Below are 13,991 nucleotides of genomic sequence, written 5' to 3'. Positions count from 1 at the left end.
TACTGTCATCAATCCTTTACATAAGAGCTGTGTAAAAGAAGCCCTAGCCTGAGTTAATAGATGGGGCTCCAAACCCAGGTTGTCCAACCTGAAACAGAGCCTACCCCTCTTGGAGTCTCAGATTTTCTCTCTTGGTATTTGATCAGGGATGAATGAACAGTTTCCAAGTGAGGGTCTCAAAACTGCAAAGCGTGGGAGACTCTGGGTCAATAAGTTTGAAAGATTCTTTACTGCAAAATCCATAGAGCTCACGTTCAATATTATGAAGAAGACTCTGAAGTTACAAAGTAGGATGCATGAAAGATATTTCTCAAACTGCACCATCTGGTTCTTTCCATTTTTGAGCGTGTGTTATAGGGAAAGGATTTTGCTGGTAGCATTGCACCATAGCAGGTAACCAAGTTATTTTCAAAACTCCTGAGAAAATACCTTTCCTCTATAATTTTCTCTTTTTATTAAAAATCATAGTGGGTATTTATAGGAAATTTTTTACATTAGTTAAAGATCAGTGAATATATTCAGACATTCAGACTTCTGAAGCCAAACCCCACTTTAAAATTAGCATTTCGGGGGGTGATTTGAATGAGACTCTAGGAATCATTATTGTATCTGTTTAATGTGTTAAACACTCTGATAAATTATCTCCTTGGATTATCTAATTTAATTCTTACAAGAATCTTCTAATCTGTTGTTTTACATTTACAGAGAAACCAGAGCCTGATGAAGTTTCTTTCATAAATAGTAAATGATTATTGTAAAGCCATCCAATCAACAAGAGGCAGAGGTAGGTAGGGCTTCCACTTATTGTCCTGATAGCAATTTAATACTAAATATATTAAATCTCTATATTAAATAGCAAACTTATCAAACCCCCTCCTCCTTGTATCGCTACTTGGCAAACTGCCACATCAAACCAGAAATAAATTAACTGCAGCAGTAATTATCTTTCATGTAAAAGGCTGGGTTAACATGAAATAATGTTGAATCATTAATTCCTTATATGCACTGAAAAATATATATATATATATAACAACTAAATGTTACCAAATGATTTATTATGATTGGTGCTAAATTACAATGTATATGAAATGGAGTCATTATGGAAACACATAAAAATAGTTACCTATTTTTATAATTATATTCACACAAGAATCTGAAATATAGTTTCTGTTCTGCCTTTTAAAATATATCCACAGAATTACTTTTGTAGTTTTTGCCACACACTTTTACAATACAATTACTGCACCTGTATCACCTACCCTACTATAAGAATGAAACAAAATATGAAATTAGTCAATAAAAAATTATTTCTTTCCATATCCATCAGTGATTCCAAAGAAAATAGTTTGTTTCCATTGGCAGTGAGGATGGACGGTAGTAATTAGCATTGCAGATTTTACATATGTGTGTGTATAATACATACATATATGTATGTATATATATGCATACACACACACACACACACACACACACACATACCCCTATGTGTTGCTTGAGCTAATGTTCCATCTGTAGGTGTTTACCTTTTGAGTTGACCAATTATTGCCAAATTCAATTTTACTGGGACCACAGTATTATCCCTTTTTATCATGTTTCTCTCAAAAACTAAATATATAAGAAAGAAATACAGCAGGCTAAGATCTACAATATTACAAAGCAAGATAAAACAGTTACTAAGTTATCAGTCACAGCAGTTTATGTATTTTTGCTATTCACAGACTGCAGACTCCTGTTGAATATCTGAGCTGCTGGGATTTGATGAGATGTAGACATGCATTCATGTGAGTCCATAATTAATGATGTTTATACTGTAATAAGCACATTCATTTTAACACCATTCAGTAAACAGATCCCTTTAGGGTTTGAGCTAAATCCGCTATCACAATTATACACAAAAGAACCTGTAAACAATTTGACATCACACTTATGTACAAGCAAACTGCATTGGGAAAGAGAAGAGGTCATTTCAATGAGTGTCACTTGGAATATATCAATGTGCAACAAACTGACCAATCATTGAATGCCTCAATGAGGTCGGCAAAAAAGGAACATGAGCAAGGCCCCTGTCAGTGACCACTCAGTGTTAATTCCAGCAACATTTAGCCGTGTCCATGCGTGGTTACATCACTTTCAAAGCATCAGGACATATGAAAAGAGAAACGTGATAATCCCTGTTGAATGTATCTGTAGATATCCAGGTAGCCTACTCAACACAGCCCAGGTTGAGAAGGCTCAAGGGGGAGGGGGGGTATGACTATTGTGTAAATGGTACATTTAATTTGAAAGATTTTTGTTGATGTTGTCGTTGTTGTTTATTGACTCTACCTAGTGCTCTGCTGGTTAGGTAATATGTGGGGAATGAGAACTTAATTTCTTTTAAACTTCCTCTTACCGTCACAAAGAGCCATTCTTTATAGACTTAGCTGAACACCAGTGCCAGCCTAAAGCAAGTCCCATTGGAAGCTGATCCCATTAACGAACTTGAGGGGAACTTCTGAAAGGAAGCTCTTGTAAGTCATTGTCTCTGTGCATTTTAAATAGGATATCCTTCCAATTATTGATTAATCTAGTTCCTTATACTGGAGAGACATAACGAGCAGTGCTGAAACATCCACATCCCTATCTGCATGCACCCCAAAACTCCAATAACAAGTCGTTCTCTAACTTAAGTAGAAGGTGCTAAGAAAATTCTCCTGACTCATCTCCCTTTCAAAAAATTAATAAGTGGAAAAATTGCAAGGACAAAATGAACAAAATTGCTCAATTGCTCAAAGAAAACTGAAAGACCCCATGAGATGTCAAGCTTGCCTTCCAGCTTCCCTTCCACTCCAAAATGTCGGGAACAAACCATTACTTCAAGAATTCTTGAACCTTGTTGGAATGTTTGATTTAAAAGCATAGAGAAAAGATATCTTCTTTCCTTAAGCCTTCAAGACCACACATGCAGAGGACTTCTGGAGCCCAACTGCTCACTACTGTGCCTGGTATCTGACTCAGTGAGCATTTTGCATAGGTTCCCAGGAGAAGGAGTCTTGCTCTATCGGCTGAGCCTTGGCTTGGGAAGTAGACTGGCTTTAACGGGTCAGGCTTATGTGACTACAAACTGACCCCAAGAAGTGCTGGGAAAGCATGAGTAGATTGGTTTCAAACTCCTCTAACATTCTCTCACAATTGCCAAAGCATTTGACTCTGACTGTGAAGATAGTCTACAGTTTGCCCCAAATTTAGACATTTGACTCTTCTGTCTATAGAATATCAAAACAAGTCCTGCTTTCTTTTATTTGACTCTGCTCTTTCCTCTCTGAACAACAATTTGGTGCTTGTGTAGACAGGCTGAAGAGTTATTGGCAGAAGACAGAGCACGCTCGGTTATCACTTCACTGTGCCCCGCAGACTTCTTTGCCACCTGTTCATAGTGAAGCATATTTTAAACTGGTTGCTGTAACACTGAAATAATTAAACAGACAACCAGCCCACTCTGAATCCTGAGGACTACACAGACCCCATGAACTAGGAGATGGGAATTTAATCAGTAGGTGAGTGTAATAGCGCTGGGCTACGTTTGTGCTGTCAGTTCACTTTTTAAGTCTTAAAAATCCCCGCTTTCATTTAATGGACTCTTGTCTCTTTCTTTTCTCTTTTCCTTTTTTTGTTTTTGTAGTGGACAATTTTGAAACACACAGGCTGATATTCCAACCAATGGTATGGCATTTCTCTAAATACATTGTTTCTTTCTTTGTTTTATCTATAGGTATTCGTGTCATATCCTCTGTATCATTAATAAATATATACATTCATAGTATAAGAGAATTCTGGAAACCAGAACTACAATAAACTATCTAAGAAACTAAGATAAATGTAATAATTAATTTTCTAAACTGAAAATTTTAAAGTTTCAAGTTATGTGTTTATGTGTATAAATATGTATAGATATATAGCAATTCATATATACATCTAGATAGATGTACACACATATATACATATATACATGTAATTTATACACCAACACGAAACACACACACACACACACACACACATGCTCTTTACACACACTCTATTTCATTACCATTTCTTTGCTTTATCTCCCTCTCCTCATCGTAGAAGAGTAATCATGAGATTCTATAGGAAGCCAATGTATTTGTATGTTTTATCAGACATGAATAAAAAACCACAAATGTCTGCCTAAAAGTAAAAGTAAGAAAGCATAAGGATAAATAGACACATCTGTATAAACACATGTGCACAGCTACCTATGCATTGAATGATTTTGGAAATTTGCCCTGGTACACAGTATACAGAATGGCAAGCGGTCTCAGGTACAGCTCCCTTAATTCTGAAGTCAGCCTAAGGTGAGTATCCCTCAGGACTGGACAGGGTGTCATTAGTTGTACACTATGACTGCTCCCTCCTGTAGAAATCAAAGTGAAAAGTAGAGCCTGTGGCAGAGAGAACTGAGAACTTCAGAATTTGTTTTTTCTTGTTCTTCTCTGGAAATTCATGTCTGATTGTAATTGTAGTTTAAAGTAACTTTTAAACTTTTAAAATTCCTTTTAGAAAAGATGCTGGGCTAAGATCATTCTGGTCACCCTTCCCTTACAATAAAACAAAAAGACAAAAAGGTAAAAGTTCAGAAGGCAAAAGAGAAACAATTAGATGATGAGATGGTTAAGTTCCCAACCTTTGGGATACAATAAGCCCAGGGGGAATATGTTTCTGCTCTTGTGTTTATGGGTGTGTATGCTGCATTTTCTTTCTGAGCGGCATTGAGCTTATCTGTAGGGTGAGTGGCACTGACAGGGACACATCATTAGGTTATTAAAAGATTTAGGAGATAAAATATGCAAATACTTAGTACAATTTCTGGCATGAAATGACAAATCCTCAATATACATTATTTAAAACTTGATATTTAACTGATAATTCTAGTATGCTGATCATTATACATATGAAACATACAGAAATACTATGTTTGGGTGATATGAATTCAAGCTCTTTATCCAATATTGGATTTCCAAGTGGTTTATATTGTTTTTACAGTGATATTTTCATGGCATCCATTTCACCAAAATGTGATAAATGCAATATTTGATAAATGATTGATTGATTGATTTAAACTCTTCCATCATTAATTTCTCTTTGTAATATGGGGCTATAATGATCCCATCTTTATTCTATCATTTTAATGCTGGTCCGATTAATTTGAAACATATACCAAATTATTTAAGGCCACAAAAGTTTCCTCAGGGAGTCAACAGGTACATGATGATGCTCAGCATGCAGGGCTTAGGCTGACACTTGTCATATCTATAAGAACAGCGAGTAAGAGCCAGCCCTGGGCAAATCCATGAAACAACAAAACATACTTTCATTATGTATCTTTAGTGAGTGCCATCTTTAATGAGTGGCTATTCAACCCAAAGAAATAGGGTATGTGATGAGACGTTAAAATGATGAAATCTTTGGTCCACTGTGATACCTTTCCCCCTTCCTTGGTTCATATTTTAGACTTTGTCAACTACTGTTGATCAGCTCAGAAAGCATTCCAACAGGGTTGTACAACACAAAGAGGCTTCAAAGTGTTTTAAAATGAATACACTTAGCTGTTAGCATAACTGGCAACATCAACAAAATACAACTGAGTGTGAGAGGCAGAAGACTAATTGAGATGTCAGGTACCTGACTGCCTAAGACACAGACTGCCACTTCCCTATCCTAACCCAGGAAAAACATGGCGTATTCCTTCTTCTAAACCTCAGCTCTGAAATCTACATAAAGTGATGGATGCACTGGACATCATAAAAAGCCCACAAGTACTTACGCTGGTGATTGTTGTTCTGCCCTAGCTTGTGCTTTTTGTTTTAGTTTGTTTTCTAGACATGGTGCAGAAAGGAAGCCATGGCTTCTAGCAATGGTAGGGGAGGAGCTCAGTTATCTTTAAAAGGCTGGCCACTGGGAGTTTAGCCATGCTCCAGTGATTGAGTATACGAGCAACACAAATAGGCCATTTTCTTTGTTTCTTTCTTTCTTCCTTTCTTTCTTTCTTTCTCTCTCTCTCTCTCTCTCTCTCTCTCTCTCTCTTTCCTTCCTTTCTTCTTTCCTTTCTTCCTTTCTTTTTTTTTATATTTTCCTTGGTCAGGAGAGGAATCAAGGGTGAGAGGATGAACTCAGGAGGAATGAGAAGCAAGTGTGATCACAGCACATTGTATAGAGTTCCCAAATAATCAATGAGATACTATGTTGTGAAAAAAATAAAAAGATTCCTTAATTCAGCTTCTCATCTTAGGCAGTATTAACATTTTAGAATAGACAATTCTTTGCTGTGGGGCCCTTCTTGTATACTGGAGGTGTCTTGGCAGCATCTGTCATCTCTACTCACTGAATTCCAGCAGCACCCCTCAGTTATGACAGCCGAAAATGTCCGCAGGTATTGCCAAAGACTGCTGGACCACAAAAGCATCCCCAGTTGACAAGAATTACATTAAATGTATACACCCTACGCAAATCAAATGAATTTCTAAAATAGTTTGTCTACATAAAAGAATAAACCACTGATCGGGAGAAAAACTGATAATGACTAGCATGTATTCTAGCTTAGCTTGCTCCAAAATACATTCTTCCAAGTTTCAGATGTATGACTGGAGCTCTTATCTACCATGCCCTGGGTCCTAGGTTTAATCCTAGCACTACATTCTTTTTCTTTCCTATTTGTTTGTTTCTTCATTTTTGTTGTTGTTGTTGTTGCTGTTTTGTAATATATCTTTGACTCTTTGACTCCAGAATGACAGGAAGTAGACCTACCCTCATCCCAGACATGTGATATTTTGATACTATATCATGGTGCCATTATCAATTAGGCAATATTGTCAAAGACAATCTATTATTCAGAATTAAAAATTTATTCACGTTTTTAAGCAGAGCCTTTTTCTGTGTCCTCACAGGAGTAATAACTACTGGCCTAAGTGTCCTAACAAGAACATAAAATCAGTACACAAGGTTGGGGATTTAGCTCAGTGGTAGAGCGCTTGCCTAGGAAGCGCAAGGCCCTGGGTTCGGTCCCCAGCTCCGGAAAAAAAAAAAAAGAAAATCAGTACACAACCCTATGTACACATGTGCACGCTTTCAGACTGTGTGCACACAGATGCCACTGTAAAACAACTCGCCATCACTTTGCAATGCATTGCTTCTGGTTCTGCTTCCATTGAGGATGGATGGAGCTAATATCAGCAAAATGACAGAATCTGATGTTTTGTTGATTTTTATTGTGCAAATTCAGGTTAATGGCTAAAGATTCATTCTAAGAATAACCTAACAAGACAGGCCAGATCACAGAAGTTCAGACTCACTAAATCCCTAGTTGGCCTCTAAGTGCTTTTACAAGGCTAATTAATGGGAAAATTACCCCTACCCTCCTCCAGAACAAACCACGTGATAATGCTGGGTTGGGGAACATTTTGTTCTTAGTCTTTTTAATAATAGTTTCCCTAAATAAACCATGGTTGACATTCTAGTACTTAAAATTCATTACCCAATTAACAATGCAATTTGTTCACAAACAAGAGGAACAAAAAAAGGTGAGAATGTTGGGGCAATAAAGGCATCCTCCTACTTGCAGAGCAGAGTAAGGAGAGCAGCCAACTGAAACAAATGGAACTCGTGTGTGTGTGTGTGTGTGTGTGTGTGTGTGTGTGTGTGTGTGTGTGTGTATGCGCGCGCGAGCACGCACGCATGTGCTTGTGTTTATAGTGACCAAATAATCTTAGGTAGCCGATCAAGTTCATCAATTTCTTTAGCCATTCCTTGCTTCCTTTTGTATTTATTTTAATATTTATTGATGCTCATGACGAGTTATTCTATTTCTTATACCATGTGGTCATTTTATAATTTATTCAATTATTGTTCTATTATATGCTAGGTCAACTGGGGAGTCATTTAACCTTCCAGCCTCAGGGTCTCTCTCTCTCTCTCTCTCTCTCTCTCTCTCTCTCTCTCTCTCTGTGTGTGTGTGTGTGTGTGTGTGTGTGTGTGTAGAGAAAGAGAGACAGAGAAAGACAAACAGACAGACAGATTATGGCATGGCCATGTCTTTGGGTAAACTGGGAAAAATTATAGCACATCACTTTGTGTCCTTACAGTTGGGTTAACACCATTTTAAATTCCCTCTGTCCTTTTTCTTGTGCTGATTCTTATACCTGGGTCTTTGTTTTACACTTGTGATTAACCGTATGGTTCAAAATCTCCATCATTCATTTGCCTCATGAGCCTCAACCTGCTTGAGTCAAAATTGACAAAGCAAGCAATTCAATGGTTCAGGACTGTATCGAATCAACAGCAGAATTCACTCTTTATTCTACATTTGCTTTGGTGGTATCTGTATATTTTATCAATGGAACCATCTTTGGGGCAACATAATCATTAAATGGATTGTTTTCTGATTCCTTTGACCCAGACCGAGTGATGAAATGAACAGTTGGCCCTGAAATAAAACATTATTTTCTTTCCCTGTTGGATATCATTAGAATAGACCTCAGTCAGAGACATTCCTCCTCCACCAGGAATAAAGCTTAAATGATATAGGCTTTCTGATTGAGTGAGGGCCCAAGAATGAGGGCTGTAACGATGAAGGCTTTCATACTCTAGAAAAAGGCACAAACACAGACTTTGTGGGAAGGATACTTTGGTTGGAAGGCAGGTGAAATGATGAAAGGAGTTTGAAAACATACTATACCTTAGACCCAGAACATGATTCTGTGGACCTTTCTAAGACAGTGACTGGTGTGAGCTCTGACTACCTGTCAACTTTCCCTTAGTGACTCAACAGCAGTTTCTTCAAGAAGTATCCTTGGACCATCAAAATGGTTGAAGATATTACATCAAAAATGCAGATTCCTTGGCCCTGCTTCAAGTTTTATGAATCTGACTCTTTGAAGTCAATGTAAGGGAATCTCCTTTTCAGAAAGTACCACAAATGAATTTAGTGTATGTGCAATGAATAGAGCATCCCTAACTTTTGCAGCACTGGTCACTGGACGGGAAAAATCCCCTTTCCGATGTCCATAGCAAAATGAGAAGAACAAACACTTTAAAGCAAACTTTGTGGCTGAATCACAAGGCTGTGGTTACTAAAGTTGAAGATACGTCTTTCTGGGGGCATAGGGTAACCATTTTGTATGAAACCAGAACGATGAGGCAATTATAAATCAAACTCATTCCAGCATGTTTCATTTCCTCTAATTTCTTTGCAGATATCCATCATTGTCCCTTACCAATGACATCTAACTTCATTGTAGCTCCAAATACATATTCTCACTCTGATTGATTCTCTGATGCATTATTTTGACACTATAAAAGAAAATAAATCAATTGTAACAGTGGGCTATCAAGATTGCAAGATGCCAACAATACGAAGACATTAAAGAGAAAAATGGTCCATGCTAAAACCTGTAACTGTGCATGCAAATTGGCAAAAACATTTATCTGCCACAAAGTCATCAGGGGGAAATAATTCCCTTCCTTTTTCCTCAGAAAATTATTATGCTGGGTAGAGATGACAAAGAATGTATCCTATAAGCTCACAGAAAATGTCTTACTAATTCTAGCAAAGATCAAACACCAGGCCAACATTAATCAAATTTCTTGACAATGAAATGGTTGAGAATGCTAAAACCTAACTCTTCTGGCTTAGTCTACTCTAGACAGCAAATTGAGGGATGGAAGTGATAGCGAAGAAAAAGTTTCTGAGAATCAAATTTTGACTTCCATACCAGTGGAGAAATTTTTCAAAGAACTCTACCTGCCATTTCTTTTCCCCCTTGGAGCATGTTCTTCTTGGCAATGTAAAAGCACACACACTCAGAGCTGTGGAGAGTGTAGAGATGTAGAGAGTGTAGAGAAAGAAACATAACCCAGAAGCATATGCAGGGATGGCTAAGAGAACGAAGAATGAACAGGCATCTGCCATTCATGGGAAAGAACGCTTCTGAATCAAACAAGGCTGACTACTATACAGACAGCGCCACTTGGGCCCTCTTTTAATCAAGTGTATCTCTACAATGAGTTAGCAGGAATAGACATTTCGCTGTGGAAGCATGCATGTCATTTCACTCTTCCTCCATTTTAAAAACTCATCAGGCATGCATTTCCTGGAAAGATAGGTGCACTTCATACAAAGGAGTACGTCATAGCATACTGTGGAAGTCGTCTCATTGGGCCCTCTCTGCTATCCATCAATGCCTTCTCTTTTCTGAGCAGTGGAAGAGAATAATTATGCTAACATTTTTTTTCCTTTTCCCACTGCTGTTTTCATATAGTTCCCTTCTCAATAGTGGGTAGGAGGACTTTATAAATATATCCATATAAGGGATGTGCCTTTGACTTCAGGAGCGTCATGTCCACTTAACAGATGACCACCCTAACTTTGGTGAATTTAGTCTGCTAGGATTCTCAGAAAGAAGCCAAAGCTAAGGCTCTTGACACATCAGGGTTCAGTAGGCTAATTATGTTAACACGTTTATTTTCCTGTTAGTGTAGATAGAATAGTACTGGCTGGGATGGCACTACTCAGCACTATTCACTTCAGATCAACAATGTACGTAGACCCCCTGTCAAAACCCACAATAGAACTTGATGTAATATTGTTCTGTCTGTGACTTAGGTTAAGGCTCTGAAGCCAGTGAGAGCAGACTGCTTATTTTCACTTAGCCAAAAGTCATTTCCAGGGTGGTGAAGGTTACAAGGAGCACACCGGATGACTCCTCTCCTAAAGGGACCTAAGCCTGGATGTCCCTGGTGCCTTCTCAAAGCCTTCTAGTAACCAAGGCTATATACCTGAACATGTACCCTCATCAATGAATACCATGTCTTTTCTCTTTCTGTTTAAACTTTTTACCATGGGGCAGGCGCCACTTTACAGGTAGCCCAAAATGAAAGGGATATGTTGTTGTTTTCAACAGATTTCTACTGCTAAGCTTGTTCACTGTGGTTCAAGGATTACCTGTGAAGGAAAAAAAGCCATAACAACAAAGCCTGCAGGACACCGCTGCAAGACTTTGGCTGCATCACTGCCTTTCCTATTTGAAGACTCTAGTAGAAGCTGTGCTTCAATGTCCAGACAAGTTCCTGAATGTCTCAATACCTTCATGATTTGGGCTGAAATGTAAAGAAATTTGGGACTTTGGTCAATTTATTCAAATTTCATATCCTCTGGCTGCCCTTTCAGTAATTCACTCAATGATCATATTGGTCAGTCAATGGTCAACAATTCATATCCAGCGTCTTCTTAACCCAGTAAGATAAGTGATGCTTCACAGTATCTTCCATACATAATAAGTACAATAGTATTTTTGATGTACCATCAAGAAATATTGAGACAAGAAAGATGCATTAATAGGATTTACACACGAAGCTGTCTATCAACTATCTACTCAAATATTAATACGCAAAAGAACACTCATAAATGATAATTTTCCTGGTAACTCAGCACCTCAAGGAAACTTTCTTTTTTACTTAAATAGAAATTTAAACTTTACTTGAAGCATCAGGACGAGAAAACAGTGCCTTATCCTATTACCCACCTGCGTAGTCAAGAATTATAAAAAATTCAGAAAGACAATCTTATACTAATGGGCACCAATAAATCAAGGAGGATATTCTTAAATAATAAATGTGCCCCAAAGTTTTCAGAAAGAAACTGGTCATTAGATTTTTCTTCTATAAAGACATTTTCTGACTGCCTTTATTACTTGTGCTAACCATACACACATGCATACAAAGACACATGCGAGGGCACACGCCACACACATGCACACACACACACACACACACACACACACACACACAAAACAAAAAATAGGAATGCTTGGCACACACTAGTGATAAATCGTCTTTTTCAGTTACCACTGAGATATATGAGGAATGCTGAAAATTAAAAGTTGTCTTTGGACATTCTTTTAACACAGGTGAACAGAAGAACTACTGGTAGATTAATAGATGACAGAGTCACATGGATAGACAGTGTTCACAATTTCTTTTGGATGGTATCTATACAGGTCAGGACTATTAAAAAAAAGTTTAAAAAAATCAAATTAGAAACCTTTATGTTCCAGTCACCCACTTGGATTATTACAGACACTGTAGAAATGATACAACTAAACCATAGTAGGGCCACAGTCAAACCCCAGGATTCCAAAGGTATCCAAACCTGGATACAGGCAAACAACAGTGTATAGGTGTAGTGGAAAGTTTGTATGAGAAATTAAGATGTATGTGGCGGGGGAGGGGGGGGACACAAATCCTCTAAAACAAGAGAACAGAAGGCTGGATGCATGTTTAATTAGTTCATTGCTTCACAAACCACAGGTATGCAAAGAATTTGCCTGGATTATATCAAAGGCCTCTTTAATAAAATGTGGGCAAGTTAAAACTCTGAGTCAGCTAGAGAATGGTGATCATTCTAGTAAGAATGGAGAAGGCTGAGTAGGTGGTGTCTTGAAGCTCTGTTTGTGGATGTGACTGTTTGCTTGTCTGTTAAACACAAACAGGGTTAGACTAGCTCATCTCACAAGCTCCTGATGTAGGGAAAGAGCACAGTAAATCAAAGGAGCCTGCGGGTATTTGTTTCAAAAAAAGGGAATTTGTTGATGATGGGGGCCTATACAGCTTTAGAAAGTGTTGCCAAGGGAGGCTGGCAAATCTGCCCAGGAGGGTTTTACTGAATAGACAGAGGCTTTGTTGTCTGAAGCGCTCTTGAAGGGGCAGCTGGCAGTAAGGTGTTAGCCCTCTGCTGTCCCAGCCCTGGGTCATGTGCATTCTTTGTGCATATATACAGACATATACTGTGCTTGTGTCAGAAACGCTCATGCATACAAAGTCAATAGAACCTGGCACATAGAGATTTTAGTGGAAAATCATACAAATCTGCCGTTCTCCCCTCACCCCATAAACAAAAGTAAAGGAAAAAGAATAATTTCTTAACATATGCCACTGGGTTATATCTCCTTCAACTGTCCATTCTTGGTCAAGGGAAGGAGGCAGAAAATGAGAGGAAACAAAACAAACAAACAAAAAAGCAGGTTTGGGATTCGAGCTACTCACGTAGCTGGTTCTCCTTGAACCTTAAGATTCTCAACACATGGGACCAAGTAAATAAGAGACAGAGGACAGCATAAGGGCATCGCTTCTGGTTCCACATCTAGAAAGAAATCTACCCTGTGAATTTACATGTTAAGGTGAGCTAGGCAAAGTAGGCAGTAGGACATCAATGGACATTGTGTTCTAACACATATGGATTGTTAGTTGTTATTTTTCCTTTAATATATGTCTTCCTTTCAGGAGGTTTATTTCAAAGTGGTGACTACCCACTGCCCTCCCCTATAGATGATACTTCCGTAAAAGTTCAGACTGCCAAGGATGTTTTCTCTCAGGGAAGCGATCTGGAATTTTTATCTTCAGGAAATCCTGGATACATTTCTCCAGCTCTTCCTCGATGGAGACCTTTTCCTTCGCAGCTTTCTTTTTGCTGCTTATGTTCGACTCCCTAGAGCCGGAAGTCAGAGTCCGGAGCAGGTCACTTTTCCGCCTCATCTCTGACTGTTGGATCAGCTGCACGGGGCCTTTCTTGATGGGCCGGTCCAGAGTCTGGATGTTGCCCTGACGCGTTACAGGCCCACAGATCACTGTCTCCTGGGGAGAGCTGGCCTCTGACTGGCTGTCGCAGCTGGAAGTAGAGAGGTCATTGCAGGAAGTGCCACTCTCCCCTTTGTCTCCCTTGCCATTCTTGCAGCAGCAATCACAATGGGAGGAGGACCACCTGGAGGGCTCACCTGCAAGACAAACACAGACCCCAAAAGGTAGTGAGAAACTCAGAGGGATGCAGCCGCAAAGCAGGCTAGTACTTGGAGAACACAGGTGATTCCCAGCACCCACGGTCAGAAGCTAAGTCCTCCGAGGGACAATCATTACTTATTAGCAGACCGTGCAATCTGATATCATGTGTA

The 13,991-nt window shown here is 38.7% G+C and overlaps 1 protein-coding gene across 5 annotated transcripts in view; it reads right to left on the bottom strand.

Moving 5' to 3' along the window:
• Positions 1–13,256: 13,256 nt before the first annotated feature.
• The window catches only part of Kctd16 (potassium channel tetramerization domain containing 16), a 294,623-nt gene continuing 293,888 nt past the window's right edge, over positions 13,257–13,991 (bottom strand). For 4 of the 5 annotated variants that reach the window (XM_017600896.3, XM_017600895.3, XM_017600897.3 and 1 more), the window contains exon 3: positions 13,284–13,817. In XM_017600896.3, coding sequence (XP_017456385.1) covers positions 13,366–13,817 — 452 coding nt within the window. In that variant the 3' untranslated portion in view covers positions 13,284–13,365. Of the gene's footprint in view, positions 13,818–13,991 lie in introns of all 5 variants that reach the window. The other variant, NM_001172155.1, reaches the window with a different exon arrangement.

The sequence above is a fragment of the Rattus norvegicus genome, chromosome 18, assembly GCF_036323735.1.
Source record: "Rattus norvegicus strain BN/NHsdMcwi chromosome 18, GRCr8, whole genome shotgun sequence".
Lineage (NCBI taxonomy): Eukaryota > Metazoa > Chordata > Mammalia > Rodentia > Muridae > Rattus > Rattus norvegicus.
Note: the sequence above shows the minus strand (reverse complement) of the source record. Positions and strands in the feature narration are given on the sequence as shown.